Source organism: Bos javanicus, chromosome 4 (genome assembly GCF_032452875.1).
Source record: "Bos javanicus breed banteng chromosome 4, ARS-OSU_banteng_1.0, whole genome shotgun sequence".
In the NCBI taxonomy this organism is placed as follows: Eukaryota; Metazoa; Chordata; class Mammalia; order Artiodactyla; family Bovidae; genus Bos; species Bos javanicus.
This window is the reverse complement of record NC_083871.1, coordinates 97,546,910-97,574,021: the sequence shown is the minus strand read 5'-3', so window position 1 is coordinate 97,574,021 and position 27,112 is coordinate 97,546,910. Positions and strand designations below refer to the sequence as shown.

At 40.6% G+C, this 27,112-nt stretch overlaps 1 protein-coding gene across 6 annotated transcripts in view; it reads right to left on the bottom strand.

The window, feature by feature from the left end:
• The window catches only part of EXOC4 (exocyst complex component 4), an 800,870-nt gene that overhangs the window by 758,461 nt on the left and 15,297 nt on the right, over nt 1-27,112 (bottom strand). For 5 of the 6 annotated variants that reach the window (XM_061414741.1, XM_061414739.1, XM_061414742.1 and 2 more), the window contains exons 2-3: nt 19,089-19,278; nt 7,989-8,183 (exon numbers count right to left, since the gene is read on the bottom strand). In XM_061414741.1, the coding sequence (XP_061270725.1) occupies nt 7,989-8,183; nt 19,089-19,278 (385 nt within the window). The remainder of the gene's footprint in view (nt 1-7,988; nt 8,184-19,088; nt 19,279-27,112) is intronic. The other variant, XM_061414737.1, reaches the window with a different exon arrangement.

Sequence of the window (27,112 nt, the reverse complement as noted above, 5' to 3'; positions counted from 1 at the left end):
TATCAAACAGTGTGGCTTTTAAAAACCCCAGCCTTCAAAATCAAACATAAATTAAAAGGGCAGGGGTAAATACCCACCCCACACACCCACACACAATGGAATATTACTTAAGTAACAGAAAGGAACAAAATTGGGTCATTTGCAGTGATGTGGATGGACCCAGAGTCTGTCATACAGAGGGAAGTCAGAAAGACAAAACCAAATATTGCATATTCACACATACATATAGGCTCTAGAAACATGGTACAGGCTATTTGCAGGGCAGGAACAGAGACGCAGCTGTGAAGAACGAACATGTGTACAACGGGGCAGAAGGGGAGAGTGAGACAACTGGAGAGAGTAGCACTGAAATATACATATATACACTACCATGTGTGAAGTAGACAGCTAGTGGGAAACAGCTGCATATAGCACAGGGAGCTGAGCCCAGTGCTCAGTCATCACCTAGATGGGCGGGATGGGGGTGGGAGAGGGGGACAGGGGAGGCTCAAGACGGAAGAGATACATGCATAGTTAGAGCTGATTCACATTGTTGCAGAGCATAAACCATCTAAATACACTCAAGCAGTTATACTCCAATAAAAAATAAAAAATAAGATAAATTAAAAGGTCAATGACTGAGAAAAATAGTTACTACAAAGCCTGTACTTTTACTCTCCAGGAGAAAAATGCTGCTGCCACAGTAAAACTACTTACTTAATTAGGGATCCAAAAACCAAGGTTATTCATTTACTAACTTTATTTTTAGCTTTTCCTTAATCTTTTTGCCAAGAAAATTAGATGTAGGTGTTTCAATTCAGGGTTCCCAAAGAGAGCTGAAAGCAGCTACGGCTGACCGGCCTATTAAAATATTAATGGCAAACCATATTCCCCACTCCCAGCCCCTGGATTCCTGGAACTCTGGTGGTACCGATCATGATATGAGATGCTGTTTATTTCCTCATCATCTGTCTCCTTGTACTAGCATGTAAGCTCCTTCAAGGTTAAGGTCACCTTCACAGATCCATGTACCAACAACGGCATTGTCATATTCGTTTGTCCATCTATCAAAACACATGCCAAATTCTTTGCTGATCAATTATTAGTATAGAATCTTGGCATCAGTTTTTAAGATCAATATTCTACACTAGGAACAGATGGGTTTTAATGGTGGCTATTTCATTATTGATCACGGATACATTTTTTTTTATCATGTTGTACAGAAATCTATATGGAATACTGAAACATTTTGCAGGCACTGAACCACTTCACGTTACATCCAGTAAGTTCTCTAGAATGTTTCAGCTCCTGATAGCCATAGTGCTTTCATCTCAATACCACTTGCAGACTCAGGAGAGAAAAAAACAGTCCTGTGAGATCTCAGAAACTTTCAAGCCACGTAAGGGGATATGCATTTTGGCCCCTTGTGTCTTACTTGTACATTATTTTATAATGGAAGCATGATCACCCCTTGCCTATCCATAAAATGAGAAGAGAGTTATTTGCTAATGACACAGGTTTACTGGCACCAACGGGACCAACTTCACTGGCCCACTGGTCCTGCCATCTAAGCAGTGACAGAAAGAATAACAACTCTAATACTAAAGTCAACGGAAGTCAATACTTTTGATAGGCATCCTCTGAAAGTGAACTGGCCTACATCTGACTACAATACCCAACAGATTAACACACCTGGTCACCTAAGACTAGATTTTGCAACAAACTGATCCTGGGTAGCTTACCAACAAATTACACTGTTTACCACTGGACAGTCAGTGGGTACCCATTGAGCATATTCTTGATGTAGGCTTAAGAGGTGACTGATAACACAATCTGGAATTTGTTCACATAAGATCCTGAAAACATGGTCTAGAACTTTGAGGTCTTGGTCATCCAACCATGCATGTGTTAGAGCAGAAGAGATGTGTGTTCTGAGAAAAATTCTCTCTCTGCCTACAGGGATTCCTTGACCATATAAAATGTGGAGTGGTCTTTCACTCGGGGCAAGAAGAAAAGGAATCAGAATTGCCTAACTTAGTCCCACTTCAACTCTTAGCTCAAAACGAGTCCACCTCAGACTGGTTTTTGACTGTCTAACATGGTAGCGATCACCACATCCTTTCTTACAGTATCAGTAAACAAATTAATTACAAACAGCATTTCTAAGGTCTTACTATGGATACTTGGTGTACTTTACATACATAGCTTACTATTTCTGTTGTTTATGTTCTGTTTTTTTGGCCATGAGGCATGTAGGATCTTGGCTCCCTCACCAGGGATCGAACCCACACTGCCTGCAGGGGAAGGTGAAGTCTTAACCACTGAAACGCCAGGGAAGTCCAATAGCTTAATATTTCATTTAATCCTTTCAACAACCCTGAGGGCATTCAATTATTCTCAATTCCAACTTTCAGCTAAGCCAAATTAAATAATTAGCCCCAAGGCATTCAGCTAGTAAAAGTCAAAGCTGGGATTCAAGCCCAGGTCCACCTGACCCCCAGGAAGCCCCATGCTCACATTCACAGCCTTGAATGTTATCCAACAATTGCAAAGGATCTTGAAAACTAAAAATATGACAAATAGAGTTATTTTTATCATAGGATCTTTGAAAACTATGCAATTAAGTAGCTGTTTTACTCTCTTTATCCCAAATGTGGGCACAATTTCATAGGGTAAGTGAAATAATTCCACCATACCATTCTCTCAGCAAAGCACTCTGGGACCTCTAAGAAGGCAGCCAACATAAATATGCTATTATAATTACCGTTAACAATCCCTATCTGGCTATACAGCTATAGATTCTTTTTAAAAAGGTGTTATAAATAAAAAAGACAAAATGATCACGATACATTCAAAATCTCTACAATCTCAGGAAGCCTTAGAAATGAAAAAATTATTTTAGTCACAAGCCTTGTGACTGTCAGCTAAAGTGCTTCAAAACTACTCGCACGGGCTTGGTTTCCACTGATTGAATGCAATTATGAATTGACTTCTATAGGTTGATAAATCAGAACTTGTGTAAGTGGTTTTCAAAGCTCATCTGTGCAATTTCAGTTTGATGCAGACTTCCACCCAAAACTCTCCTTAAAAAAAAAAAAATAGTTTGTAAAAATATTAACTATCATGAAATACCTTCCTGGTTGGCTCACGCCACTGGAAAGAAGCTGCTATTCTTATATTAATAATTCTTCCCAGAATTAATCAGTCATTGTACATTAGAACCAGCAGCTGGAGTGTTTTGAGTGATAATGAAACCTGTAACAAGGCATCTTCAGCCGTCTTTTCAAGACAATAAGGGAATTAAAATTTCAATTTAAATGCAGAGGTTTGAAACACGCTTCACTGGCAAAATTACTTCAATTAATGTGAGTGGAATACAAAGGACAGACTGCAGAAATGTGATGCAGCAACCAGAAATTATGTCATTAATGTGCTTGCAACAACCCGGCACAATGACTGCAGAGGTCTAATTTAAACCGTACATATCACAAAGCTACAGGCTACAATATTAATCAAGTCTCTGATTTCAACATGACGGATACAGGCTTCTTGCTGGATCACTTATAGCTTTTCATAAGCTAACAGCAGCTGTTTACCTTGAAAGAGGAAACAAAAGGCCAGGCCTATTTGCAGACATCCCCTGTCATGACAATTTAATTATTTTATGCAATACTCGGGTTATCATATCAAAAGAAATAAATATCCCATCTAGAAGCCGCATCTGTAGCCATCAGCCCACTCTGATGGTGAAGCAGGAATTGCAGGAGCTGACACGATCTGTGGGTCACCACTGATTTATTTACTCTGGATTTATTAACCTGAGGAGGGATTAAATTATTGGGCATCTGCACCTGCCTTAAAATGGAAATGCAAAATCTTTTGATAAAAAGATCCAAGGAAATCAGAGGGGTTTGAAAGACTAGACTGTCCTGCCTTCACTTTCTTCTGATGTCTTTTCGCAAAGATTTTCATTTGGACTCTTGAGATGCCTTAAGTAGATTTTACTTCTAAGAGCACATAACCACGGGGAAAAGCAATGTGATTATTTTCTCATATGAAGTCCAATAAAAAAGCAATTATAGACCTTACCATTTATTCACATACAAAAGGCAAACTGAAGAATATTTCCAACTTTTTAAGCACATCTTAAATCCCACCTCCATGAAATCTTCATTGTATGTTAGGAAATGCTAACCCCCCAGGTCATGCAAAGCAACTACCTCATCTGGAAAATGGAGAGGACCTCAGAAACCTCTCTCTCATAAGAGTATTGTAAGGATTCAGTGTTTAAAATGGTACCAACACATAGTGAGGGCTCAATACATATTAGCTAGTATTATAATTATGCTTTTGTTGTTCATTTAAACACTGTAGAAAGGAAAGGTTAGGAACGAGAGAACTTTGCCATTAAGAAAACAAAAATATTAACAAAAGCCACAAATCAGAGGGAAAAAGTCAGACCCGAGCTTGTAGAAAGCAAATGCCCTTTTCTATTTATTGGTAAGACAGTCTTCCACAGAGCTACCCATTTGGCTAATCATCAGTGAACTCTATGTAAAGTGCATTATGCTAAGTACAGGGTAGACAAAAATAGGTAAGACATAGTCCTTGCCCTTAACGACCTACCATACAAACAAAAGCAACTATATTCCTGTGAAATACATGCAGCTTATGGAAATAAATTTACTCATGTTAAGCATTAATACTACAATGAATATATAATATTTCATTTTTTAAAAAAATAAGGTAAGTATCTAATCACCTAGGGCATTCAGAAACTCGATGAAATTTGAGCCACGTCTTAAAGAATAAATCATCATTTTCCAAGTAGGAAGGATGGAGATTAGGTTTAAAGAAATGTATGGTAAGAGCACTGCTTTAAAAAGCAACCAGAAGCTGACAGTCAGAAGTACAACTAACAAATACATGTAGTGTCGCTGAAGGAGTCCTTTACTAAGCATTATTATTATAAAGGACATAAATTGAAACTTTAATAAATGTGAGATAGCCTGTTCACAATATTACAACTGTGAAAGACAATATTACAAAGAAGACACTCTCCTAAATTTAATCAAAATGTCATCATGTTGGGACTTCTCCGGCAGTCCAGTGGTTAAGTTTCCACACTTCCTATGCAAGGGACATGGGGTTCCATCCCTGGTAGCAATCTACAATCCCACATGCTGCAGAGCATGGCCAATGGAACCTGACAAGCGGATACTAAAATTCCTATGCAAGAGTAAAATAACAAACGTGTGAAGATAAACAATAAATGTGTAAAGAGTAAAATTAAAAAATAAAATGTGTCAAGAATAGCATAGTTCTGAATAGCAAAGTGAGGGAATGTCTTCACCTGCTATTAAGATATATTTTAAAATTATAGTAATTAAAACAGCATGGTTTTGGTGCAGATACAGACAAGACCAACTAAACAAAATAGATCAGAAACAGACCCATGCACATATGCAAACTTGGTATGTGACCAAGGTGGAATTACAAACCAGCAGGAAATGAATTCAATAAATGGCTTGAGCCAAGCAGCTATACTGAAGGTAAAATCAGATCTCTAGTTCATGCCATATACATTTTAAGTGGATTAAAGACAACAGTATAAGAAATTCTCTTTGTGACAGTGGGATAAAAAAAAATAAATTTCTCAAAAGAAGTCACATAACAAAGGAAAAAAACACTGTAAAACATTGTTGAATTAAATTTTAAAACTGTTTAATAAAAGACACCATAAACAAAAAGATACTACCAACTGGGAAAAGATATTTACAATCCATCTACAAAAAATTAGTATCCAGAGTGAAGAACTACAAACAGAAAAAAAGAGGAACTTCTGAGAATTATCTCTCTCACCTTCACTCTTTTCTAGAGGTGACTGCCCTTTCTTCTCAACCAACTCCCCACGTCTCCCATGTCCCTCAATCACATAGTTTTACTTAGAATTGACAATCACAGTATCCAAGGTGACCAATAGATCCTACGCTATTTCTGAATTAGAAGATTATTTTCCTCTGCAAAGCTGGAAATTGTAAGATAATAGCTTACAAACCTTTTTCCCCAAACACCAAAACTCTGCCCACATGTGGAAGAAAGTCTATAGAAAAAAAATTTTTTAATGCAGGAAGACCATATAGATGGCCTTCAACATAGATGCCTGTTCTTTTAGCAGACTGGCTACATGGGTAAAGCAATTCTTCTTACCTAACCTAGCTAGAGCTGAATTTCTACAACTTAGAACTAAGAATTTACAGAATATTTAATGAGGTCCTTTAGAAAATAAGTTCAAAAAAAATATATGGTATCATTAATTAGCTCTTAAATAAATTAGCTCTTGAGGAATAAAGGCTAGTCCTAAAATCTGAAATCCTAAAATGAACATAACACCAAAATAAACATTAACAACCTATTTTTAATATATGGCACTAACTTAAAAACAGGCCCAGTACAAAAAATCATGGTTCCAATAGACGTACATATGCTACACAAATATATATATGTATATATAAGCTTATCCATTCTGACTGCTGAGTCTTGAATATTTAGTACATATATGCCTTCCTGAGTTTCCCAGGTGGCTCAGTGGATAAAGAATCCACCTGCCAATGCAGGAGAGGCAGGAGACGTGGGTTCGATCCCTATATTAGGAAGATCCCCTAGAAGGGGCAACCCACTCCAGTGTTCTTGCCTGGAGAATCTCACGGACAGAGGAGCCTGGCGGGCTACAGTCCATGGGGTCACAAAGAGTCGAACGTGACTGAAGCGCTGGCCTTGCATGCACGCATGCCGTCCTAACATAAACCAACAGTAAAGCTGAGAGGTGAGTAAATTTTTTATTGGACACCATATAGTCATTATTAAGGAAGATGACACTATAAAGATACTAAAAATAACCAATTATTTTGCCACTCTGAAGAAAAGACCATAATTAACCTCCTTCCACTGTGGAAATTCACTATCACATAACCAGGTTTTAATATATGAGAGAATATCATGGCACATCTCATCTCTTGGTTATCAAGTTTCCTTTAAACCTTAAGACAGACTTCGAGCAAAATTCTTCTTGAAAGTCAGAATGAATTAGAACCACTTAGAGGATTTAACCTGTTTTGCTCCCACTAATTCCTCTCAGTGTTTTGGGTTTTTTTCTTCCCAGAGTTGCAGGCAATCTAATTTGTTGAAACAAAGATAAGGGACCTTCACCTATCGTGGAAAAGAAAATCCAAATACAGTCCATCTGCTTCTGAGAGTTTCTGTCATCCCCAGACAACTGTGAGAAGGATACAGGGGAGTTGGTGTGGGAGGAGGAGGTAGAATAAGCAGCTCCCGTTCAGAGCCACAGGCCCTGGAAGGTTAAGGTTTTTAGGAAGCAAGATTTGTTTGTTTGTTTTTTTGTTTTATTCATTATCCTCTCAGCCACGTGTACCACCAGCTGCAACCCTCTCTTGAATTTTCACTTCTAATTCAGAAAGTAGCAGAGAGGACAAAGATACAGGCTAAAGGCTAGTCTGTGGCATACTTCTGCTGGACAAAGTTACTTCCGGAATTATTCCCCTGAAAATTATTTTGTTTCTTATCAACTTAAAGGAAAAAAAACAAAAACAAAACCCTAAACATTCTTTCACAGAATTTGTGCAACCTACAGTTCAGAAATCTCCAAAAGTTCTCTCTCATGCAGATTTCATTCTTCAAAATGGGGTTCATTAATCATCTTCCTCTGACACTCCAACTAACACCTCTCATCACCATTCATGACAGGTTCTGGTTTCTCACCATCATACTTCTTGCCATTGTTCCCAAGGCAGACGACGTAAATAACCATAGCCTACCACTGCAAACATTGAAACCAGGAAGAGAACCAGGCAGGCTTCACCTGCAAGGGCTCATGAATGCCCAGAGGGCAGCTTGTCATGTGCTCCGAGAGGGACAGAATTCAGAGGGAACAAAAGGAAGCACTCTTCTATCTGAGCAGAAACACCCAGGAGTGTGGGCTGTGCTCTTACCAGCATGTCGGTGGCACTGAGATAGTGCTTGCTGGCCATGCACTGTTCCAGCTTTTGAGGCACTTGCTTGATATTCTCGATTTCATCCAGCAGGTTCAGAACATGCTTATGTTCAATTCCTTCAATCCACAGCTTCCGAAGCTCATCTCGTTTGCAGTGCAATAGCATCTTGCATGAAAGCAGATTCTCTTTCACCTGGAACAGAACAGTTTCCATCTTGGGTCAGTGCAAAGTCTTGCCAGACTAAACCTACGGTGTGGTTTGTATTCTTCACCATTACTGCTGTAAGTAACAGTCCGTAGTTCTCACTGCCACCCATTTTCCTGAGGCTAATCTTTATGCGGAATTCTAATCCTGATTAACACACAGATTCACTTGCTTAGGTCTCCACTTCTCTGTATCCTCTTTCCCGTGAGATGAGAGAATTACTCCTAACCAACCTCTGAGTAATCTAGAAAAATATTACTCAGGCTACAAAGCACTCTGAAAATAGGAAGTTCCACACCTAAATTAGGATGTCTAAAAGGGAGTGACTAATTTGAAAGACCACGCTATTAATCCTTCTCCATTCTTTCTGGCATATTTCCTATTCAGCTGATGAGTCACCTGGCTCATCCTTCGAGGTCTAAAACTTCAGCTGAATTTTATGACCAAGGAACTGGACGTTCATCTCAACTGACTAAAATGAAAGTAAAGTCAGCTTCCAGGAGAGTAGACATATCCGGAGGCACTCATGAAATAAAGAGAATTAAAACATGCCAAGAATTTTTTGCCATATATTCTGATTTTTAGATATTAAATAAGACGGTTGCCAGCATTCTCATACATCTGCCCAGTTTGGCACCAGCATCGGTAAGCAAAGCTTGATAACGAAGGAGGAGAAGAGGAGCAGGGAGGGGTAGTCACCAGTGTTCAGGATAAGTGTATTTCCACTTCCTACCCTAATTAAAAATTTTTATTTTTATAGCATGATACAGTAAAAATCATGAGCTTTCACAATTTATAGAACTACTTTTATATACTCTTGATATTCTTTTATATCTGTCTTTATTTAAGTTAGAATTTCGTATTTGTTTACAGTTTTGGCTTTCTGTTTGAGGTACATGAAGGGATATCACTTGAGTTTTAGCAAATGCATACATATCTGCATAATTCAAACCCTCATTAATGTATAGGACATTCCCATCATTCTAGAAAGTCTACCATGTTTGTAACAATTAAAGTATCTTCTTCTACAATATTTAGTGTCGTGGCACACAGACTTGCTATTTTTTTTGATGATTATAAAACTAAATTTTAACATCTTTCCAAAAAACATGGAAAATAGGATGAATGAATGCTAAAATGAGAAGGTATCTTGCGACAGTATCTAATCCAATCCTACAACTTAAGGACAACTTTTATCCTTTTTAAAATCATACTATTATCAAACTCTCCAATGTAAAAAGAGCCCTAAGTACGGGCACTCTCATCTCTCCTGATAAGCATAGTAGAATGACTTAGCTTTTGAGGGAGTGATAGACCTCTTTAACAATCTGGCAAAGACGTTTCTAAGGAACCTAATTCTTCCTGCAATCCCAAAGAGATGGCAAAATAACCCCTTCTTAGCATGAAATACTAAGACAAGAGAGAACAGAGAGGAGGGAATAGCAAAGATGGCAAGAAATACTTGGAAACTGACAAGAAGATGGACGGCATCAAGTGGGGTTTGTTAAGACTGAAAAGGAAGCACCAAGAATTCAAGGTGGAGGGACTTCCCTCGTGGTTCACTGATTGGGACTCAATGCTCCCAGTGCAGGGATTGTGGGTTTGATCTTTGGTTGGGGAACTAAAAGCCTACATGCCACAAAGTGCAGCCAAAAAACTTAGCCAGCAGACCCATAGGTAGCAATTTATCAAAAAAAAAAAAAAAAGTACAGAGCTGAAAGTATTTTGAGTCCTCAAACATCTTCATCAAACCACACAGATGTGTAATTCCCTCCCCTCAACCCTGGCCAAATAGGTTTACAATCTGAAGAAACTGAACTATAAAGAATCTGGACCAGGAAATGTCAGCCAACTGGGAAGAGGGAGGCAGGCACTGAGCAGGAAACAGGAAGATGGGGTCAAACTGGACCCACCAACAAGGAAGGTCCTCAGCCCTCTCTGGACCCTCAACCTCCTTGCTGGGTTGGCTCCAGTAATACTCAGCTTAACTCTGAGCCCCGATACGGGAAACATATGGCTCTCCCCTGGGAAAAACAACCAACTGAAAAGACCTATAAATGGTGACATTTGAAGCTCCAGCAAGGAAACTGTTGGGTCCCTACCCAATCATCACAAGACAAGTCCCACCACATGCTCTGAGCTGTGCAGTACACCTCCCTCCCCCACCCATGGAGCCAGCCAAGGATCACCAGTCAAGGAAAGCCTGTAATATGGAAGACAGGTAAAAGAAAAAGGTGCTGAGTGGAGCAGGGAAACAGAAAATAAGGGAGGAAAAAGAAATTTTTGAAATCTATGATGAGTATCCCTTGGGGGAAAAGATATTACATCAATGAAACAAGAATAGGATGCTATTAAAAAAAAAAAAAAAACTCAGAGAATGAAAACCAGCTCTTGGACATTATAAGTATGATAGGGAAAAAAAAATCCAATAAACATTAAAAGAGACTCTTGAAATCTCCAAAGAGTAAGACACAGAAAAACAAAGGAAGGAAAATAGATGAGAAAAGAAAACTGTGTGATTGCTCCAACAGGTCAACAGGTCCAAATAAGGATACCAGGGGAAGAAAAATGAGAGGGGAGAAAAAAAAAAAAAAAGATAAAATGTTCCAGAGCAAAAGATACGAATTTTCCAACTGCAAAGGCATGCCAAGTGTTCAAGACAATGGAATGAAAAAAGACCAAAGCCAGGGCACCTTATCCTGACTTGTAAGAACACAAAGATACAGTTCTAAAAGCTTTCAAAGGAAGAAAAAATAAAAAACCCACACAAAGGATTGTAAATCAGAACATATCTCAATAGGAACGTTAAAAGCCACAAGACAAAGGAATAATATTTCTTCAAAATCGTAAGAAGTCTTTCCCAGAAAAACTTTCAATCAAGTGTGAAGAAAAAAATAAAGACACTTTCAGACATGCAAGCTCTCAAAAAGACAGACCTCATTTGTGCTGTATCTCACCAACTACTGAAGGATACACTCCATCAATTAAGACGAAAACGAGAACATACACAGGATCCAGCAAAGGGGGACACTGATGCAAAACACACACAAGTGATTCTCCAGTCACTGACTCCAAGGAAAACAACAAAGATATCACACAAACAAAACAGTATGCTGGATGGCTTCAGTGCACACATTTATGTCATTAGAATAAAACAAGCTAAGATCATGGCATCCGGTCCCATCACTTCATGGCAAATAGATGGGGAAACAATGGAAACAGTGTCAGACTTTATTCTGGGGGCTCCAAAATCACGGCAGATGGTGACTGCAGCCATGAAATTAAAAGATACTTACTCCTTGGAAGGAAAGTTATGACCAACCTAGATAGCATATTCAAAAGCAGAGACATTACTTTTCCCACAAAGATCCATCTAGTCAAAGCTATGGTTTTTTTAGTAGTTATGTATGGATGTGAGAGGTGGACTATAAAGAAGGCTGAGCGCCGAAGAATTGATGCTTTTGAACTGTGGTGTTGGAGAAGACTCTTGAGAGTCCCTTGGACTGCAAGGAGATCCAACCAGTCCATCCTACAGAAGATCAGTCCTGGGTGTTCATTGGAAGGACTGAGGTTGAAGCTGAAACTCCAACACTTTGGCCACCTGATGCAAAGAGCTGACTCATTTGAAAAGACCCTGATGCTAAGAAAGATCGAGGGCAGGAGGAGAAGGGCTGACAGAGGATGAGATGGTTGGATGGCATCATCAACTCAATGGACATGAGTTTGGGTAGACTCCGGGAGTTGGTGATGGACAGGGAGGCCTGGCGTGCTGCAGTTCGTGGGGTCACAAAGAGTCAGACAGAACTGAGCAACTGAACTGAACTGAATAAAATAAGCACCAGTTATTTAACCAAAAACTAGGATACAACTATACAGAAAGGATGAGGGAAGATGAGGTGAGATGGGTGAACTAAATTGAGGGGGGGAACCATAACTGGAACCTCATATACAATGTCTTAGAGAAAGAAATGGCTACCCGCTCTGCTATTCTTGGCAGAAGAATTCCACGGACAGATGAGGCTGGTGGGCTACAGGCCGTGGGACCCCAAAGAGTTGCACATGACTGAGCAACTAACACATATAATGTCTAAAATAGAAAAATCCAGAAAAGTAGTATAAGCTTACTACTTAGAAATATAGAAATACAAATATCTGGGGGAAAAAATGAAAGAAATTTCATACTGAAGTATGAAATTAGTTTTATGGTAGGATGAGGTAGGGAAGAGCTGGTTTTTAATCAGTATTTGTGATTTTATTTGACTTTTTAAAACACATTTCTCAAGGCCATTCCTAGATCCCTCTAGGAGTTCTTGGTCCCTGGGTTAAGAACTCTAGCTATTAAATCCATTCTATTTTAAATCTTAGTTGAAATCTATCAAAATCTAATTTCCGATATTCTGCTCATATCACCTTGGTTCTATACGTCTCAGCTTTTTCCTCTGTGTGTAATGGTTACTATGGCAACAGTTAAAAATAAATTTTATGTCATACAACACCCAACTAGGCTCTTGATCAAGAGAGTGAGAGATAAACTTACAGTGTTGTCAGTAAAGCTTGGCAAACTCCTTTCTGATTGGAAAAAGACCATTATGGCATTTCATACAGGATATATACAATGTAATCTGCTCACTCCTCATTTTAGCTTACTAAATGGAGGAAAAATAAAAAGGAAGGTAGGATGTGTGGCTGGGTTTGGGGGCAGGAGAGATGGCATAAGGCTGTGTGGAAAATGAACATCACCAAAATGATTCCCTAAGTTGAATTTAGCCAAAGATGCAGACATAAGAAGCTACAAGAACTTTTAAAACTAAATTGCCCTGAGGCTTCAGCTTTTTGATCAGAAAGTCACAGTTATCAAGAAATGTTCTTTTAAAACTTGGGGTGATGGGGGGAATACCAGTCAGCAATAAAAGGGAAGAAACATGAATTTCAACATTAAGGCTGAGCAAAGGAAGCCAGACGCAAGAGTGTATATTCTGACGTTCCAGAAGAAACAAAAATATATGCAAATAGATTTCAAATCAGTATTTGACGCAGGATGAGGTGGGGGGGGGTGGTTATTGCCTGTAAAGAAGCAGAAGAGAACTCTCTGAGACAATGGAAATACATTCAAGGATATATACGTTTGGCAAAACTCATTGAACTGTACTCTAAAAATAATGCACTTTACTGTATGCAAACTCTAGCTCAATAGATAAAATTTTTGAAATAGGGACGGGAGAAACAAGGCTATATCCAGCAGTGAATAATGGCACCTTTTAAATGTAAGAATGGCATCTTTTAAATGTAAGAAAGATACCATATTCCACCTAAGCCTTTATTTCTCAAATGCCTGTTCTTTTAGAAATGTGGTGACAGCATTTTAATTCCATTCTGATTTATCAAGATAGCCAAGATTCAAAAATTCTGTTACTCTGTTTCTTCCTTAAATAAATCCATGAAGAGTCAAGCTTTTGAAATCGTGACATCAAAACCCAAGTAAAGAAACTCTTCCTCAAACACAAGTTTCCTCTGCTTCCTTAGAATTTTAGTAAGGTTATAGTTGCTCCAAATTACCTGCTGAATAGAAATGAATGAATTTCATTAGCAGGAATTTCAGTTTCAATAAATGGTTAAGAACTAAGTCACTTTAATTAGAGACTACTAGAAAAAGAGAAAATAAAGAACACAGGGCCCAACAGGTCATTGTGAATAGATATGTGAGATACAGAAAGCAGAAAAAATATATATATATATATGTATCTCAAGATTTTGCAGCCCTGCCTTGGGAAAGATCAAGAGAGGAGGAAACAAACCAGGACCTCTGAACAACACGGTGGGAGCATCTGACAGAGCAGGATGCTGATGGAGGCATGGGGGAGGTGGGGGGGGGAGCTTAACTTTAAAGTCTTAAAACCAGAAAAGCATTGAACTTGGATTAAGTATAAGATAAGGCGAGGAGGGGAAGGCCTTTGAGTGTACGCATTGCATTATCTGTAATAAAGTCCAACAAATGTGCAAGCACCTCACTGATTCTGTAGACCAGACATACCCTGCAAAATTCCCTATAAACAAGGGAATTCTAGCAATTCCCTTTGCTAGAATTTTTTGCTAGGTAAATGGAAATCTTGCAATCAACACTATTCTTATTTCTAAAAGTATCACATTTTCTCTTTTTTGTAGTAAAAACAAACCTATATACAAGAATTTTTATGGGAATCCTCCTTACTTGTGTCCAACCCACTTCTTCCACAGTCTTATAGATAGTATCTCAAAAGAATGAGTTTCAGAAACACTACTTACTGCTCTGCTTAAAAGCCCTTTGGAACTAAAGATCTTTTTTAAATTACACTCAAACTTACTTTCCATGCTTTTTGCCCTAGTTTTTTCAGCTTCCAATTTAAGGACTTAAGTTCTGAGAGGCTCCACTCAACCCTTTCTAAAGGCAACACCATCCTTCTGAGTTGCTGAGTCTGGATACAGAACACAAATAGAGATACAGTTAAACTTAATGAAAAGGTTCCCTTGTAGTTCCTGTGACCACATTCATGACCCAGACTACTGCCTAGATTTTCAATGATGCTATCTCATTCTTGCCCACATTTCTAGATTTTTTCCCTTTCTCATACGAGCAGCTAGGGTTTTCTATCTTACATCTGGGCTTAAAATAACTTCCTACCAAAATCATCTTATTCTCCTGTGACTTTCTTTTTTATATTAACTAAGGTTATGCTTTGCTCTAATTCCACCATTCAATGTATACTTTCATATAAAAAGTCACAAAATTATTTTATGTAAATGTTAAATAATGAATGTTACATTACTCAGTGATTAAGCCCTAACAACTTCACTTTAATATTCACATATGGTTATTTCCAATTACAGGCAAGAAAAATGATTTAACAGCTTGGTTCAGCACCAACAGAATAGCCAAAATTGGGGCAAAATGTAAAGAGTTTGCGCACACATCACAACAGAGGCAATTTTCTGTGTTTTCCCTTCAGCCTCAGTCAGTTTGTCACTCAGTCATGTCCGACTCTTTGTGACCCCATGGACTGCAGCACGCCAGGCCTCCCTGCCATCACCAACTCCCAGAGTTTACTCAAACTCATTTCCATTGAGTCGGTGATGCCATCCAACCATATCATCTTGTCGTCCCCTTCTCCTCCCACCTTCAATCTTTCCCAGCTTCAGCCTACCTGCTTCCATAAGCATTAGATGAGTACTTAGCATCTTTAAAGAAATCTGGTGTCTTCTCATCTACTTAGTACAGGATGGGAGAAACACTCAAATTCAACTACTACCAACAATCCCTACCCACACAGCCCAAGTCCCCAACTCATATCCATTCATATTCATCTATTCTTGGTGTTGCTATAACAGTCATTATAAGAGACACTGATAGATCCGATAGATTCTGAAGCTTTCTAATGTAGTAACATCTCATTTGTACTCAATAATAATATATACAATGGTAAGAAGACAGCCCAACTATTTTACTTATCCACATAATTGATCTGATCATACATGGCAATTCATTTACACATTTAATCCTGAAAAAACTCCAAATGGGCTTGACTGATATAAAGAAGTTTGGGGCATCTGGAAAGAATCAAATCCATCTGTCAACTCATATATCCTCAAGGACAGAGATTCTACCAACACAAATCCATACGTGAAATACCAAGCTGTAAACAGTGTAAACGGTTCCATGTTCTCAAGCTTTAAAAGGTAACAAAGCATGAATGTGGACATCTTCATCTTCCCTGGCCCCCTATAAAATCTATTCTCAGAGCAGCTAGAGTGGCCCTTTTAAAATGTTAGACACAGCTTGCCATTCTTGTGCTCAAAACCTTAAAATGATTTCCCATCACACTCAAGAGTTCATATGCAAACCTTTACAATGATCGAGACCTCACGTGACCTGACCCACTCTGAGACACCCCAACCTTCAGCCGTCTCCTCTCCCTCCCACTCCCCCCGTCTCCTTTCCGCTGTGCTCCAGCTCCAATCTTGCTGCTCCCCCAAATTTCAATCATGTTCTTGCTTCAGGATCTTTCTGTACCTGATATCCCCTCTTCCTGGCGATTCTTTTCCGGGCTCTCCCTCACCTTGTTCTGGTGCTGGCTTGAATATAACCTCAGTGAAGCCCTCCCTGACCATTCTATTCAAAAGAGCAATGCCCTGTTCTTTTTCTTTTTAAGCAAAGCACTTCTTTACCATCTGCTATACTTTCTTACTCATTTATAGCCTGCCTTCTTTGACTAGAAGGTAAACTCCACGAGGACAGGAATTTTTGTCTGTTTTACTCACTTATATATCCCAGGACCCAGAGCAATGCTCAGCACAAACCAGATACTTAATATACAGAGACTAAATCAATGATGCTAAATAGCATCTGTTTTCCTGTGTCTTCCCACTAGCATGTAAGGTCCATGATTGTACAAAGATTGATATTGTCCATTATATGGAAATCTAAAACAGATTTCAGTATCTAAAACACCACCAGCACATAGCTGGCACTCAACAAATATTTACTAAGTGAATCTTCATCCCATTCTTTTGGCAGAGAACAGAAAGAAAATTTCAACTCATATTCACACGTTCTCAACATGTTCCTTGGCTCTGAAATAATATAATCCAATGAGAACTGAATCATCCCCATTTCTACTTTAGAAATATACATACCTTTATTTTGTACATAATCTAAAGTGCAATTAAAAGCCAAAAATGATGGGCAAAGATTAATGAGGAAACATCAGTGTTTCCTTGGTGATAAGGAATGGACTTTCACAGTACAAAATTGTCCAATTATACAATGAAAACAAATTCCCTATCATTTTTCCCCAAAATCTTTCTTCTCCCATGTATCACTAAAGGCTTTCTTAGATAGAGATTTTAGTCCTTTCTTTCTCTTCCCCACACTGAAGCTAACTCATAACACAGAGTTATGTGACATTTACTTGACAACTATCTAATACAATAAACACAAAAATTTTTGTTGTTGTTTCCTTTTGCTCTAAACTCCAGCCTACTTAAAAATGAGGATGGTAAAAAAGACTGTGGCTACTAAAACAAGTGTGAAATCATCAAACTGAGCCTCTCTTTCTCAGTATCAGCAAACACTCTTTGGGCAGAGATGCTATCAACTCAGAAAGATAGAAGTCAAGCCAGAAGCCACTGCAGTGCCTCACTGATGATCAGGACAAAGTCCCTCCAGTCAAGCAGACTAATCGTAAAACACAAATACCAAGAGGTCCTTCACCCTTACTGTGATTACCAGAGGCAAAGCCGGCAGGCCGGCAGCTCTATACATTCACTCTCTGACCCTGCTTGAGCTCAGTATACTGGGTCAAAATAGACTACAGTTCGCTTTAAATCTAGGGTGACTGATCTATAGCTTTACCTAGTTGCACAGATAAATCCATGGGATGAACTCGCCACTTGTCAAAGCTAAGAATTACAGTATTCCTCTTGAAAATGCCCAGTTAATTTTAAAATGTAGAGAGGTCAGCATATTGCTTCAAAAAATGTTAAGAGCCTACTGACTGTGGAACTGGACTCAAGGCTGAAACTCATATATAACAGCATTCTGAGAAGAATCATTTCGATACCTGCTTACACATCATAATATAAGGTCTAGAAGGCAGGAAAGAAAACATGTGAGAAGATCGGAAGCACAGCCATCCTGGGCAGGTACATCCAGAGAATTCTCGAACCAATAAAATTGCACAGGGCAGCGCTCATCTTCACACGGTTCACGCAGCCCTCTGGCCACAGAGCTGCTTGGGAGTCAGCAGCTGAGTGCTAAGGAGGGGACCCAGCATCAGGCTCCGCGTCTCTCACCCCAGTACCAAACAAGAGGCGACTGGGATGCTGAGATTCTGCAAAATCTCATTTGCAAAGAACTGGGGGAGTGGGGGGAGCAGGGAAGGGTACTGCTTAAAAGATGTCTGAGAACCAGAATTCAAGGACCTCAGAGCAAGAAGACCAGAGTGCAGACCCTAAATTTGAGAACTGAGGAACAGACATAATTCTGCCGGGCAAAGAATCAGTGCTCAGTAAGTGGTAGCAATTGTTATTTATCAGAGAGCTGTCATACAAGGTATTAAAGAAGTGACCCTTGAAATACATAGCCAAGAACCATGTAACTATGATATGACAGTACACAACCTTTATTTGATCAATTCATCCTTTGGCCAAATATAAAAATACTCCTTATGAACCCACTTTATTCTTCAGGAAGCAAAGATGTGGTACATGGGAACCAAAAGATTTTCAAAGACCAATCACAGAAGAGAAGGGGGGGCGGGATGGGGAGGAGGGAAGGATGGAGAGAGTAAAGGAGGAAGGAGAGGAAGAGAGAAGTGAGAAAGAAAAAGCGAAAGAAAAACAGCTCCAAAATACGGAAGACAATTACAAAATGAAAATACACGCTTGTCACTACTGAAAAATATTCAAGAATTTCAGTATTCATAAATACTTTATTATATATTTAAATAATTTGTGAGTTAGATTTTCTCAAAAACTACCAACAAGGTACAATGACTGTGGAGAAAATCACAACCGACTTCAAATGGGGCAACACACTCAAAACCAAATGTTTTTTACATTTTCGACTGCTATAGCAATACACACAACGTGTAACTATATCTGATACATTAAAACGAGAGCTTCCAACAGTAAAAGGCCCTAGTGTCTTAGAACAGCTCCCTTTTCAGGCTTTCTCAAAAATCGTGGCAGAAGCCAAGGGTCAGATTTAGGGGAGAAAAGAAGCAAGGCCAGCTGCCCTCTGTGATCCTCTGCAGCCTGGGCTAAAAAAAACCTGAATCACTTGTTAAGGTCATTAACCCCACTGCAACACCTGGACCAATGGAAGATGCACTAGTGGCCATCAGAGGGATGGAGCCGTACCTGCTTTATTTTGTTTCGGGAGTTGGTGATGCGCTCTGTGATGCTCTGGTACGTGCGGATGGCCGTCGTCAGTTCTGTGTAGTGCTGTACGATGAGTTCATCCAGGTCACGGTCACACCTCTCATAGGCTTCTTCGAGGCGCCCCTTCTCGTTTTCTCTGTCTTCAACGTCATCACTGGTAGACAGGGTCCTGTTCAAGACAGAATGTATCAGGCTGAGTCAAACTTAAAAGCTGAAAGTAGAAACAAGTAGAGTTAAGTCAGTGAGAGCACATGCACCTAGGAAATGAAACAAGTTACTAAGGGAAAACATCAAACATTTGCATGGTAAATTCCAGTAGCCTAGTAAGTGGATTTATATGTTTTCTAGATAAGGAATCTTCCCCGTCACTTTTCCCCTGGGCATGATCAGGAAACAGGCAGCGTGAACTCTGTAAGAGCCGGGGCACGTCTCGATTTGTTTGAATGAACCCTAGTACGTGCATGTTCCTTACCAGTGACAAGTCTGACCAATGAGACCTAAGGACTTCGAGGAGTAGTTTCCTTCCAAGCAGATTAACAGGAAGCAGGTTCCTCTTCCCAACACTGGGTATCGTTATACAAAGCTCAGATATTCAGACATTAGCCATGTGATAATCCTGGGAGGAAAAGCCAAGAGGAACACCATGCTACTGCCATCACATCATCGGGCCACTGAAGCAGCCAACCCACAGCAGCCTCGCCCCAGAACTCCTTGATGTCACCTTCACTTGGTCTTTTATAACAGAGCCAAAAGCATACTTACTGTAAAACTGCTTCTACACTGAGGAACTGCCTTCCAAACAGTTCATTCAAATGGCCTGAATTTGGTACAGAGCCCCCAGCGACCCAGAAATAAGGTCATGGTAATTCTAAAAATCCATTACAACAGCAATAATATCAGCTATACTACCAGACCATCCCTGCATTTACTATTCTTCCAACAGCACTAACAAGACTGATATGAATCAACAATAAGCAGTGAATGAGATAGATACACTTATTAAAAATCTTTCAATAACTTAGTTTGATACATGGGCCACAGAGCTTTGTTTCCTCTATTATCCTTCTTGAGTAATTTTTTTTTAATTTAGTATTATAATCAGTAACAAAGAAATCTTTTTCTCTTATCTGTTGGCTGCCGTAATTTCGCTCCATTAAATTCCCTCAGATTTGTCAGACTATACATTCAGCATACTTTATTTCATTTATCTTTTTTAATTTAGGGAGGGGGTAGTTTAGGCTCTCTGTGATGGATGCAATCAATTATAAAGTCCATCATTAGAACTGCTTTCGGAGATGGTCTGTCAGCAAATCAATCACATATTCCCTTCCAGATTTGTGTAAGCAAACTACTGTAAAACAGTCTTTTCCAAACTGTCATTTAGAGCAAAAGATCTTAATTCATGAGTCACACAATATATAAAACGTTATCTTCCAACTTAGAGGGAGATTCAGCAGGCCAGTCTGATACTAATCTAACCTCTAAAAAGAATTTTGTAAATGTGTTAAGGGATGTCAAGAGATGATGTCCAGCATGAAAGGGGGGACGGGAGGGACAGAAATGGAATGAAGGGAAAGGCGACGCTTGGATGGGGAGCGGTACAGGATACACCCAAGGCAACACATTGGGAGCCCAAGACGTGCAGGCAGGCCGTTACCAAGCCAGGTCCTGTGTCCTCCTCTGTCAACTGGTAAGCCTACACCAGACTATCTCGAAGCCTACTTCCAGGAAGAAAACAGCACAGAAGCATTTAGCTAATTAAGTACATCAGAGTAGAGACCTTGGGGTTGGGGGTGGGGAGGTGGGGTTGGTTTTAAAGCTAGAGCAACCAACACGACTTGCAATATTTGGGTACAGGGTGGCTGAGCATGTCGTCATGTTGTTTGTATGATACATAACCTTGCTCTTTAAATCTGAAACCTTCCAGGCTGTTAATCTAGAGTAAAGCACAATCAGAAAATGCCTTCAATTTATCAACTGTCCCAAAGGGAAGAGTTCCTAGATATTTAACTATTAGTTCCCCCTTTTCACAGCAAACGGCCACAGACTTTTTTCAAAACTACAGTCTGCCATCTTTATAAGGCTTTGCAGGATTTCCTCCCCACCATCTGCAGAAGGAAACATGCCAAGCATTTGACATTATTCACATTTACTAGTACAACTACCACCAAGGAAATGTCGGGGCTGAGCATCAGCTATCTTGGGCATCAGCTATCACTGTAACACATCACCACACATCAGGAACGATTCAGAAAACCGAAAGGGTTACTGAAATGAAGAGGAGAGCAAACTGGGTCTCTAAGCGGGTTTCGGTTCCAATGTTCATTTTCAGAGAAAATATCTGTATAAGGAAATAGCCTGTGCCATGTTTTGCCCCCACATCTGAAATTCATCCTCTAGATGTAAACTGGGCTGAATTACATTCACCTTTAGTCAAAAATTTCTTGCATAAGAGCATTCTGAGAGGACAAAACCATTCAAGTTTTGTTTGTGCTTTGGGGTTTCTTTATGTGCACCATTTTTAAAGTCTTTATTGAATGTTACAATACTGCTTCTGTTTTATGTTTTTTGATCTTGAAGCATGTGGAATCTTACTTCCCCAACCAGGCATTGAACCCACATCGCCTGGATTGGACGTGCAGAGTCTTAACCACTGGATGGCCACAGAAGTCCTTAAAGTGCTTTGTTTTTTAATTAGAGAAAAGGAAAGCAGCAATAATAATAGCCACTAATATCTAGAAGGATGCACATTTTATAGAAAGTATGCTCAATCCACAGGACTGGGTCCTGTTAACATGCTTCCTCTCCCTTTTCACAGATGCCATAGCTGAGATTTAAAACGGTAAATTTGCCCCATCTCACACAATGAGGGTAAGGGCTAGGGTGTGCGTGTATTCTCACTGGCTCACTCGTGTCTGACTCTTTGCAACCCCATGGACTGTAGCCCATGGAATTTCAGAATCCTCTCTCCATGGAATTTCCCAGGTAAGAATACAGGAGTGGGTTGCATCTTGTACTCCAAAGCATCTTCCTGACCCAGGGATCACACCCGAGCCTCTTGCCTCTCCTCCAATGGCAAGTGGATTCTTCACCACTGCGCCACCTAGGAAGCCTAAGATTACGCTCCTATCTCTTACAGATTTGTGGGCTACTCTGGAATCAAGCTGCTTGGGTTGGAATCCACCACTGCTTCCCACATGACCTCGGTCACAGTGTCTCCTTTTGCTCACCTATAAAATGGAGATAGTAAGTATACCTTCCTTATAGGGTTGCAGGTGAGAATTGGATGAAATTAAACAAGGCCTGGCATATCACTGCTGCTGCTGCTAAGTCACTTCAGTCGTGTCCGACTCTGTGCGACCCCACAGACGGCAGCCCACCAGGCTCCCCCGTCCCTGGGATTCTCCAGGCAAGAACACTGGAGTGGGTTGCCATTTCCTTCTCCAGTGCATGAAAGTGAAAAGTGAAAGTGAAGTCACTCAGTCATATCCGACCCTCAGCGACCCCATGGACTGCAGCCTACCAGGCTCCTACGTCCATGGGATTTTCCAGGCAAGAGTACTGGAGTGGGGTGCCATTGCCTTCTCTGTGGCATATCACTAGCACTCCATAAAAAAGGTTGGTGGCTGCCATTGTTGTAATAGTAGTAACGGCAGTAAAGGCAATGGCAGTTTTCCACAATGTCATAGAAAGGGCATCCTTTAGAGACAAAGGTTCAAATTTCCTCACCCCCAAATACTGGATCATTAGGCTCTGGGAATGAGGTCTGACCTCCCTTTCACTTTACTCCTCCTTAACGTCAAAAACTGTGAAGAGTCTGAGACTTCATTAGTCATAGCACAGCAAGTAGCAAGAGCATCAGCATGTTTGTAGCAGATCCCTTGCCCCGGAGTCCCATGGGCAGTGGGAAGATGGGCCCAAATGGATGCCTGCTGAGTCACTGAAGAGAACTCTGAATTTTTCACACTAGACAGTAAATGTGCCTGCCATTTGCTCTGGAGGGAAAGATTATCTCTACCTTCTAAACAAGTCAAACAAACATCCTTGAGAGTCTAAAACAAAGGGCACCCATACTTTGCTCACAAGAATCTCAGAAACATAACCTTCCCAAGCAGAACTATCCCTCAACAAAAATGAAACCTAATTGATTGGGTTCCTCCAGGGACTGCATGGTGTCGAGCAATAGTTGACCATCAACAAAGATTCATTTCCAACCTGTTTTCAACAAAATGAGGCCAGAAATACAACACCTCACACAATAAATATCTGTAAAATGAATGAATGATAGACCATAAGAGCAAACTAAGTCTAGGGAGAGAGTCCCCACACATGCTACTGAAACCCAGCGAATTTCAGTGTGGGATTATCCTACCGAAGTGGGTCACTTGACCTGAACTGAGAGCAGGATGGAAGAGAAGGCTTGTGATTGAGCTCACCCTGCCAGCCAGGTCAGGAACCTCTCCTTGGCCTGATAAGCCTCTGGGTGAAGAAAAAATCACTCACTCACAAACCCACTCCCCTCGATTCTGAACTGCTCTACTTCTTACAAGGTCTTTCATTAAAATAAAATCCTCCCCTTTGTAATTTCTACCCCTTGATGCTGGGGGAGAAAAAAGTCAAAGTGTTATTTGTGCAGTTGTGTTGGACTCTGCGACCCCATGGACTGTAGCCCGCCAGGCTCCTCTGTCCATGGGATTCTCCAGGAAAAAATACTAGAATGGGTTGCCATTTCCTTCTTCAGGGGACCTTCCCAACTCAGGGATAGACGCCAGGTCTCCTGCATTGCAGGCAGATTCTTTACCCACTGATCCTAGTGATTCTTCCTTTTTCAGTAACAGAAGTCTATTCCCTCTTTCATGAAGTCTCTCCTTAAACAGTAAAGGACTCTTTAATACTTTCTCACGTTCAACAGCTCCAGTTTCTTAATCCATTTCTTCCACAACATGGAAGCCCACCAGCCTTCTTACTTTCTTCTGAGGTCCCCTCGAAAATGAGTGGCACTCACACACAGGACTTGCTGCATTACTCTCTGTGGTTTATGTTCACTTATTCCAGACAACCACCTGCGAAGCAGGTCCCACTGTTCTCTTTTTACATATGAGGAGTCAGAGCTGTGCGTTTGAGGCACAGAACTTTTAAGTTGCAGAGCCAGGCCTCAAACCTGGATAGTCCGGTCCTTAGAAGGTTCCCTACCCTGCCTCTCAAGACATGGTACTCATAACTGCCACAACACACTCCTAGCGTGACCGTCCAAACAGAAAGGGGTTTTATACCCCATAAACTAGAGCACTCTATTTCTAACACTGTAACCTAAAACTACATAGCATTTTTGTAAATAGAGTCCAAAAATGATCCAAGATCCCTTTGACAGTAACTGCTGACAATCCAGCTTTCACTCTTCCTCTGCTTGGGAGATATGAAAACTAAAAGCACAAATTTACATGACTTCCTGGGTCCCCCCATTTTGGGTAAAGAAGATCAAGGTGAGGCACAGAATATAAATCACTGATTATCGATTATACAAACAATGAAGTGGTTATTTTATACACACAGTTTAAGGTAACACTCAAAGTGGTCCTAAAAGACAGTATCACCACCTTTTTACAGATCAGGAATCAAAGGAACAGAGAGGTAAAGTAACTTGCACAGATGTACACAGCTAACATCAGAAATGAAAGCAAAGTGTAACGTCAAAATCCATGGCCTTCCCACTATACATGTTATGAAACCTACCCTTTCCTGGCTTCAGCCACTGGCTGCAGGACTGCACCCTAATCGAGCTGCAGTCCACATGTGGAGAGAGGGGTGGACAGCCAAGAGATGTCAGGAGGGCATCCGGCAGCTTTTTTAGTATTAACAGTAACAGTCTTGAATCTGGACAGGTTTAAAAAGCATGACCTAAAAGAAGACATGGAACAGAGGAGAAACTACTTGAAGCTGCCATCCCAAGATGCTTTCAAGATACGGAATCATTCTTCAGAACTTTTTCCATTTCTCTCTCAAAGTCATTATGCTTTACAAACTATTGCTAAGTTCATGAAAGTCGCTCAGTCATGTCCAACTCTTTGTGACCCCATGGGCTATCCAGTCCATGGAGAAGCATAAAAGCATAGATTTCAGTTAAGCTGGACACACGCATTTCTGGATCACTAAGAATTTTTCACTAAGACAGCTCTGGTATTTGCATGATGAATTACATCACTGGCCGTGACTAATTAATCCCAGGAAAGAATTTATTAATTAATCCCAGGAAGGAATTTATTTCCCCAGTGGACCTCAAGGACCATGGTACCTACACTAAGCTACAAGGAACATGTACATTAAATGATTCTAGTGAATTCACAGCCATCAGCTCCAAGCAAGCCCTATAAACAAGCAGAAAAACCCAGGGTAAATAACTGGAGATCTAAAACCAAGTTTGCCAGCTTCCTTTTTGATACCAGCTTCGTATTTCAGGGTAGCCAAGTCAAGTGTTTTGAAAGGAAAATAACTAGTCACCATAACTGGCTCCTTCTATGGAGCAATTTTGCTTTCACTTTGGACTTGATAGAGTAATGGTGTCCAGACAAGAGAAGTACACAAAAGTCAATATTACTCTTAAAAAAAAAAAAAAAGAAAGATCAAACAAAAGAAAAAGCCTGTCTATGAAAATAGGGTTAGTCACCCAAAGGTAACCCATCACTCAAGAGAAACAATAACTTCCTGTCAAAGACAGAATGCTGCTGCTGCTGCTGCTAAGTCGCTTCAGTCGTGTCAGACTCTGTGCGACCCCATAGACGGCAACCCACCAGGCTCCGCCGTCCCTGGGATTCTCCAGGCAAGAACACTGGAGTGGGCTGCCATTTCCTTCTCCAATGCATAAAGTGAAAAGTGAAAGTGAAGTCGCTCAGTCGTGTCCGACTCTTAGCGACCTCATGGACTGCAGCCTGCCAGGCTCCTCCATCCATGGGATTTTCCAGGCAAGAGTACTGGAGTGGGGTGCCATTGCCTAAAGACAGAATAAGAGGGTGCAAAAAAAATCTAGAATTCTACCATCAGGAACATAGCAGAAGTGTCTTACTACACTGACCAAATGTCAAACATGAGGCATCTTGTGAAACTTTCAAGCTCTTTGACCTTGGGCAAGTCACTTAACATGTCTGGGTCTGTTTCTTTCCTTGTCAGACAGACAGGATCATAAGAGAACCTGCCCCACCACGTTATCATGAGGATTGGAGAAGCGTGTGAATGCACTTTGTAAAATATAAAAGTGCCCTCAATGCATGGGTGGAAACATTATTAGCAATGAAATAAATCATTTGTGAATCATAACACTGTTAGCCCCAACCCCCTAAAGCTTCCCCTGCTGGAAAATGCCTGAGGATATTTATGAACTGAGATCAGACCTTTTCTCTGTATTCTTACGGTGCCTGGCACATTAAGTGCTTAGGCAAAGCTAAATAATGAGTAGCAGCAAAATGCAGGATCTGAATGGGTCATGGAGGGTCGTTTCCTGCCTTAAGAAACAACTGAAGCTAGATTATCTCACACAAAGAAATGCCTGTTCAGAAATCTGGAGGAAAGGGCCAACAAGAGTTACCTTGACCCTGTTTAGTCCATTCAGTCAACTGAACAAACAGCTCTGACACACCCACAACTTAGCAGGCAAGGCTGTTGAGCAGCTTAAGATAGAGCTGTGAATATAACCAGCCCCTCCCTCATGAAGCGCACAGTCTGGTCTAGTGGGGGAAAGCAGGCAGCCCACGGAGGCCGGGAGAGCACGGGAGCAGCTACGGAAAAGGGAAGCCAGGGCACAGAGGAGACTCTGACACAAGGAGGCCGGAATGGGCTCTCAGATCAAAAGGGTGTTTGAGGGGCTTCCCGGGTAGCTCAGTGGTGAGGAATCCACCTGCTAATGCAGATGACGCAGGTTCGATCCCTGGTCTGGAAAGATGCCACAGAGCAGCTAAGCCTGTGCACCACAACGACTGAGCCTGTGCTCTAGAGCCCGGCAGCCCCAACTA